The sequence below is a fragment of the Syngnathus typhle genome, unplaced genomic scaffold, assembly GCF_033458585.1.
Source record: "Syngnathus typhle isolate RoL2023-S1 ecotype Sweden unplaced genomic scaffold, RoL_Styp_1.0 HiC_scaffold_26, whole genome shotgun sequence".
NCBI lineage: Eukaryota > Metazoa > Chordata > Actinopteri > Syngnathiformes > Syngnathidae > Syngnathus > Syngnathus typhle.
The window spans coordinates 908,675-916,174 of NW_026871932.1; the positions used below are offsets into that span (position 1 = coordinate 908,675).

At 49.5% G+C, this 7,500-nt stretch overlaps 1 protein-coding gene across 1 annotated transcript; it reads right to left on the bottom strand.

Annotated features, from left to right (window-relative positions):
• Nucleotides 1-276: 276 nt before the first annotated feature.
• Nucleotides 277-6,579, bottom strand: LOC133147023 (uncharacterized). The gene is made up of 2 exons (XM_061271137.1): nt 3,928-6,579; nt 277-1,647 (listed from the first exon to the last, which is right to left on the bottom strand). The coding sequence occupies exons 1-2, from the start codon at nt 4,391-4,393 to the stop codon at nt 1,457-1,459; spliced, it is 657 nt and encodes a 218-aa protein (XP_061127121.1). The 5' UTR covers nt 4,394-6,579; the 3' UTR covers nt 277-1,456.
• Nucleotides 6,580-7,500: the final 921 nt, after the last annotated feature.

The following is a 7,500-nucleotide window of genomic DNA, read 5'->3' on the forward strand; positions in this document are numbered from 1 at the left end:
GACGGGAGCGGCACAATTCAGAAAAAGCGCTCAGCTCGCCGAGAAAATGCGATTTAAGCAATAAAATTAAAAATGCTTATAAAACATAAACCAAACGTTGGAGGTGGTCATTTCTTCATGCGCAGTGATAAACTCGGCACTCTAAAGCACCCGAGAGCGTTTTTTTCGATGCCAACCTAACCAGAGTGACGGGAGCGGCACAATTCAGAAAAAGTGCTCAGCTCGCCGAGAAAATGCGATTTAAGCAATAAAATTAAAAATGCTTGTGGTGAATGGTCTTTGTTGTTTCGCTGGTCTCCAAAAAACACTCAGTGGACAATGGCTGTCCCGGCCAAGCACTCCAGTGACACACGGCTGATTGGGAAAAGATTTTATTCAACCGATGTCAAAGTGATGTCTCTCCAAAAGTTTGAGTGGCCCCAAAAGCAAAGATGGTTCAGCTCTCGACGGCACAGATGTTCGCCCCAAAAAAGCTCCCCCCTCTCACAGACAAGCCTATCTTATACCTGCCCGAACCGTTGATGTCATGACTTGGGGTGCAGCTGCTGTTCGTATTTTAGTCTACTCGTTGCTCCCAAATGTCCTAAGAAGGACATGTAGAAGACGCTTTCCCCTGCATAACAACAGCTGCTCCCTTCTATATTCTAAGTTGATATACCTTGCAGAAACTGAGGCATCTCTGGCCAGCCAAAATAGCTTATGGTCTCCTCACTGCAGCTAAGTCACCATTTAAGGTGACATACGGCGACGCCTAGAATCTAAAATTTACCTCATTCCCCCCTCCGGGACGTTATAAATGTCCCGAAAACGTCCGAAAAAGAAAGATGACATCGGTAAACATCCAAAAATCTTCACCCAACCAAATTTTACAGTCACGTCTACAATACGGCCTAGAAATTCGCAGCCTAAATCACGCTCAAGACATGCTACGTAAGGTTACATTGTCTAGGAAAGCTCAAACTCTTTAAGTATCCAACTGCTCCCTGACAGCAACCTGGGGCCTCACAGGAACCACAAATAAGGAAAATCGAAATCCACCTCCTCCAAATGACGATAACCACCCCCCTTAGGTAATACCGTAACACCATCGATAATTTGGGAAGTAATGAATTTGGCGTGGTCCGTTAGAAACCCCAAAAAGCTGTCGGCCCTCCCTCGAGAGAAAAAACCTGCCTGTCTAATGACAAGGAAAAAGAGGGAGGCCCTTTCTAACAACCCCAGTGATTCCCTCCACCTGGCGTCAGCCAGGTAACAAGGAGTCCTGGCACACATCACAAAACAGTATGAGCTCACAGAACAGTAAGAAAAAGAAATGACACGTTCAACAACTGCCAAACGGTCAAGTCGCATCGTCACCTAATCAACATGCCATGATTTAACAAAATGCGGTATAAAAAACGGAATATAAAAAAAAACGAGGTATACAACAAAGAGGTATCAAAACATGCTTATCGACTCAAAACCCCAAACTGTAGCCCCCCTTCTCATGTGTGAGTGCGTGCTGAGGCAGAGTCCAGTCCACCGAATCTTCCCATGGTGGGTCGTGCCAGGTACCCCTGCCCAGGGCCTGCTGTCCATACAAAGTCCTTATGTCCAGTTCACTGTCCATAGAGTCCCTTGCACGGCCCCGGTCCACATCCAGGGGTTCTGCAACGAATGAGAACTTCTGCCAGTATCGAGTGATGGCAATGGCACGAAACACAAAGCACACATGCAACTTTGACATAACGAAGGTGTCAAAGTCTGTCTAGGGCCGGGCAACACTGTACGGTGGACCACGTCACACTGGAATCATGCAACACAGCACACAAAGAGACAATTGAAAATCGGAATACCAAGACATTGGTGCTGTGTTCTTGTTCCCTACACCTGGTTTTCCGCTCTCATCACTGTCCTATCCCCGGTTCTTTATTTATTTTTAGTGTTTTCTATCGCTACTCTCAGTCCTCCCTACCTTTGTACTCACGTCGCCAATCTGCTAAATTTAATCCGAGTACCTATCATTTATTAGCATCCCATCCGCGCATTTCAGATCTGCATCGCGGTCGAACGGGAGTAACGGCATCTGGGTCTGGTCCCTCGGCATTACCACACCTATCCACCGTAAAATCATGGCCTTCGCGCAAGTCATTATCACAGTGCAAAAACAAAACATTACACACAGCGATATCCCGAGTGCCCCCAGCACCTGCGCCACTATCGTTCCCACAGGTCCCAGTCTATCCTGAATCCAGCTCGTCGCTGACCAACCAGCGCCCTCGGACGGCCCAAAAGAATCCCGAATGACTCTAAGCGCGTCGATGATACTGGTGATGTTGTCAGTGTTATCTGGGATCAAAGTGTAGCAAGCGTCGTCTGTCAAATTTAGGGCTACGCACAACCCCCCTTGCCTTGCCAAGATATAATCCAAAGCCATGTCGTGTTTAAGCAGAGTCAGCCGATGGCTCTTTTGGGTAAGCGACAACTGTCTGAAGCCCTTGATCGTCTCATTCGCGAACCCCTGAAGGGTATACGTGATGTTATCAATGTGATCTGCCAAAAATGTGACCCCATACCAGGGAAAAATCCCAAGGCCCCATTTTTCTCCCAAGCTAATTCTCCAATGATACGCGTCGGTGGTATGAAACGCCGCCATCTCCCTCTTAGCCCTACTAGGGACCTCCCTAAAAGCCTTCTCCTCAGGCTTGTGGCCCTTTCTAATCGCCAATACCTCGAACGGAAGCTTCAGGGTGGCAGAATAGCAGCAACCCATCCATCCATACGGCAAAAACAAATAAGCTCTAGTTCCACAAACCCACCAGATGTCTCTAAGATTCCCTACAGTCGTGTTCCCAGGCACCGTGCGATTCGCCACCATCACAGTAATCGCCTGATAGGAGTCTGGTAGGGCAAAGGTCACCGGATGGACGGCTCCCCTCTGCCCCCATGCTTCTCCTGGGAATTGCATGGAGTAATAGTCGCAGTCTGCCACCCCCATAGGCACCCCCGGCCCTCCATGTGTCACATTAGAGCAAAAACAGGTGGGCACCTTTACAGATGGCACATCTATGGATTCTGGCACAGCGACTTGGATGTCCTCATGCACGGCGAGCAAATCCAAGTAGGGAAGTTCGCTTATCCAGGCGCACTCCCCTGTGGGCTTGAAAATCTTCCTGACCTGCGCGTCGGTTTCAGGTGCCTTCCACGACTGTTCGTAAACCAACCAAAGCAATAATCTAAGCTGGCAATTGTCGGATACCGGCACCGGTATGGTCTGGAACACGGCCTTAAGCGTACTTGGTGATTTCACTCTTACTAAACACGGCCCACTCACCGCCTTAGACGATTTAATCGAATGCACCATCAGTTGATACCACATGTTCCTTCCTGCCCATTCATCAACCCCAGGTAATGCCGAGGCATCGAACCCATAAGCCTTCCATGCAGCCTCCCGCCTTGCCATGGCATGCAAATGGGCTTGCACCTCTGCCGGGGACCAGTTTGATTCTGCCAGTGCTTCGTTGACATTTTCCGGAACGTCAGGCGTCGGCTCTACAGCCTCTATCTCCGACATGAGCGTCCCTGAAGCGGCAGACTGTGTTTCAAAGCTGTCACCAATTGTCGTCACGGGTAAGGCGACATTATTCATGGTGACTGCTTCTTCATCTTTGACACATTCCGCGCCGGGGCTGTATGGATGCTGTTTCGCAATTTCTTTTTTCTCCATCAACGTCACGAAATTAATGCTGTCCACCGTCTTATGACCGCCCGTGCGGTCTGCTTTTCTCGCCCCCCGTTTGAGACAGGTACACGTATAGTACCCAAAATCATCTATGCCAATTTTTGTCAGAAGTAGAGCACAATCTCCTAGCACCTCAAACCGCCTATATGTATTTAATAACAGTACATTGTCCGTATGTGTTCGCCCGGCCAGGGCAAGTATGTTACCGGTGTTGTCTTCCCATTCGGCGGTGCGTCTGCACAGGGACCCTTCTTCCTTTCTGCAATTGCATGGCAGTATTGCAGCCCCCCCCAACACTCCCTCAACATTGCTCAATGTACCGCTCCGGCCGGACTCTGTGGCGGACTGGGCGTCCGCCGCTGGGTCCTGCTGGGTGGCGTTGTTCTCTGGGGGCACTACCTCTGGCGGTAGTTGGCTCAGTGTTGTTGTGCTGAGGGTCGTCATCTGCGCCTGGGGAGGGTGCGTCGTCACGATTGATATCGTTGAACTGTTGGTTTCCTCTGTCGTCGGCTGTGCTGCCCGCGATGTCCTCAGGGACAGGTTCAGCAGACACATTATCCACCACAGCTTGATCATGCCCATCTTTGTCCCGATTCGGGCCCTCTGGCGATTCTTGTTCTGGCAGTGGTTCTGCAGTTTCGCAGTCGCGCCTCCCTCTTTGGGGATCTTCATCTTTGGGCACCTTGACGCAGTGTGTCAAATGGTACCAAGTTGGTGACCCTTGTACTTGCACCGCAGTTCCGGTACAGCGGACAACTTCGAATGGCCCTTGCCGCCTTTCGTTGAACCACTTGCGCCGGAACACTTTCACATACACCTTGTCTCCTGGCTGAACAGTGTCTTTAGTATTTGCCTCGAGTCTCTCTTGTGCCTCCTCTTGTTTCTGCCTGTCAACAACATAGGTGGAAATATTCCTATGTATCGTGGTTAAGTGTTTGACATAGGCTTTCATTTCGTCCTCCAAAATTGACAGGCTTGGGCCTTTCCCACTGGTTCGCAAACATGGTGAAGGCATGCGTCTACCGGTTGCCAATTCGTGTGGGGTCAAATGCAAATCGCGTAGTTGACTCGACCTGCAGACCATCAGTGCCAGTGGTAAGGCAGCTATCCAATTCAAGCCTGTATGTTGACAAATTTTGGAAATTCTATTTTTTAAAACGCCGTTCATTTTTTCACAAATGCCTTGGCTTTGTGGATGATATACTGCGCCAAGCCGCTGTTTAATTCCCAATTTTTGAAATATGATTTTGACCGTTTTATCCACAAACTCTCTCCCGTTATCTGAAGAAATCCTATCCGGCAGACCCCATCTGCTGATGACTTCACGGCACAGAAACTTGGCCACAGACTGAGCATCTTTTCGTTTAGTTGGACAGGCCTCCGGCCATCTTGAGAATCGGTCTACGACCACCAACATGTATCTTTTCCCTTCAACAGGTTGTATCATGTCGACGAAATCTATCACTAGTTCTCTCATGGGGCCATTAGGAGTCGGGATGTAACCCGTGGGGGTGGCTACCCCTCTCCTCACATTGTTTTTCAAACAAATTACACATCTTCCAATGACCTGGTCGATTTGTTCGAGTAGATATGGCGCCCAAAACCCATATTCTGCGGTTATTTTTCGCTTCACCTCCCCCCTTGACACATGGGCTAACCCATGTGCCTCCTGGATTAACAGTCCCAACAAATCTGGCGGCGCCACTATCAGACCCTCGTGATTTCTCCAAACGCCGGTAGAGTCCTGACTCGCCCCCCTCTGCGCCCAAAGATGTTTGTCCATCGGATTAACTGCCGTTTGCATCAACAGCACATCCCTGAGCGTGACCCTGTCCTCGAGGTCAACCTCATGCGTTACTAACAAAACTCTTCCCTTCTGGCTTCCCTTCGTGACAGCCCTGGCTGCCTCGTCTGCCATCTTGTTTCCCTGCGTGACCCTGGACGCATCGGACTTGTGGGCCGCACACTTCGCGATGGCTATTTCACTGGGCTTCATCATAGCCATCAGCAGTCTCATTATCTGCGCATGATGCTGGATGGGGGAACCGTCAGTTTTCTTGAAGCCCCGATTCCTCCACACAGCACCAAACAGGTGGCACACACTATGCGCGTATGCGGAATCTGTATAGATCGTCACTCTTTTCCCTTCCGCGAGCAAGCACGCTTCCGTTAACCCCACCAGTTCAGCAAGCTGGGCCGAGGCTGGTTGTGGTACCACTTCGGCTTTGATTGTCACAAACTCAGGACCTTGCGCTTGTACCACTGCATAGCCAGCGCACAAATTTTCCCCGACTCGATAACAAGAACCGTCCGTCCAGAGTTCGAGATCCGCCTCGCCCAAGGGGATGGCTTGCAAATCAGACCGTAATCTCGAGTATTTTTCTGACTCATGTAAGCAATCGTGAGGGTCTCCGTCCTCTGAAGTTGGCAAAAATTCAGCTGGGTTTACAGTAGTACACCTTGCTAGAGTGACATCCTCTTGCTCGAAAAGTCTGTAATAGTCCCGGAGCCGGGGCTCTGTCAAGGTGTACTTGCCATGGTTTAACAGAGTCCGAAGACTATGGTGAGTCAGAATGGTCACAGGATAGCCCATGGTTATGGCAGAGGCTTTGTCGTACATCAAATAGACTCCCACCATAGCTCTATAGCAAGGCGGCAGTCCCATCTCCACCTCGGAATAGGATGTTGAATAATAGGCCACAGGTTGGGGTCCAGACCCAGTGCCTGTAGGCTGACAAAGAATCGCACATGCAAACTTTCCCCCTGCTGAGATTGACGTGAATAACACGAAATTTTTGGAATAGTCTGGTAAAGCCAATGCCGGGGCCTCTTGCAACCTTGCCTTGGTTGTTCCAAACGCCACAAGGCCATCCTGTGTCCAATCCAGTGTTGCGTGGAGGTCATTATTGCCTGTGTCTTTGATCATAGCCCTTAGCGGCCCTACCAATTTGGCGTATTCTTCGACCCAGGAGGCCGAATATCCCGCTATTCCCAGAAATGTTAACATTTGCCTGACGGTTCTGGGTTTCGGAGCCGTCCGTATCGCCTCCAAATGGCCATCTGAGATACGTCTCTGTCCATATGATATTTTCTGACCCAAATAGTCAACTTGTTTTTTACAGTATTGCAATTTCTTTTGGGACACTTTATGACCATTTTCTGCCAAAATTTGCAACAGTCTGATTGAGTCTTTGTGACACGTTTCAACATCTACGGCACAGACAATAATATCGTCCACATATTGAATAACAGTGCTCTGCACCTGTCGTTCCAGCCCTTCGAGGTCATCTTTTAACACTTTGTTAAACACATGAGGGCTATGTTTATAGCCCATAGGAAGTCTCTGATATTGATAAAACTGCCCCTTGAATGTAAACCCGAACAGTCCTTGTGATTCACAGCTGAGTGGGACACTGAAAAAGGCTCCACAAAGGTCCACCACTGAGAAGCACTCAGCATCCGGCGGTATCTGTGCCAGCAGGGTGTGCGGATCCGGCACATCGGCTACATTGTCAATTACCACCTCGTTCACTGCTCGAAGATCGTGTACCAGCCGATGGGTGTTGTCAGGTTTTTTCAAGGGCAATATTGGCGTATTACTAAGAGGGGTCTGCGTTATTCTTAACACATTTGCCACGAGCAGCCCTTCAATCTGTGTCTCGATCCCTTGAACTGCTTCCTCTTTCAGTGGATACTGTGTTTTCCACGGCGGCCTACAGCCTGGCCGAAGATCCACTTTTACCGGTTGCGCTGATTTTACAAGTCCAATATCTGTACTA

Excerpts from the sequence above, each read along its gene's own strand:
- LOC133147023 (XM_061271137.1), bottom strand. The coding sequence starts at position 4,393 with ATGAAGATCCCCAAAGAGGGAGGCGCGACTGCGAAACTGCAGAACCAC. Across the intron at positions 1,648-3,927 it reads CGAATGGGAAGACAACACCG|AACCCCTGGATGTGGACCGG; the intron begins GTAACATACTTG and ends CATTCGTTGCAG.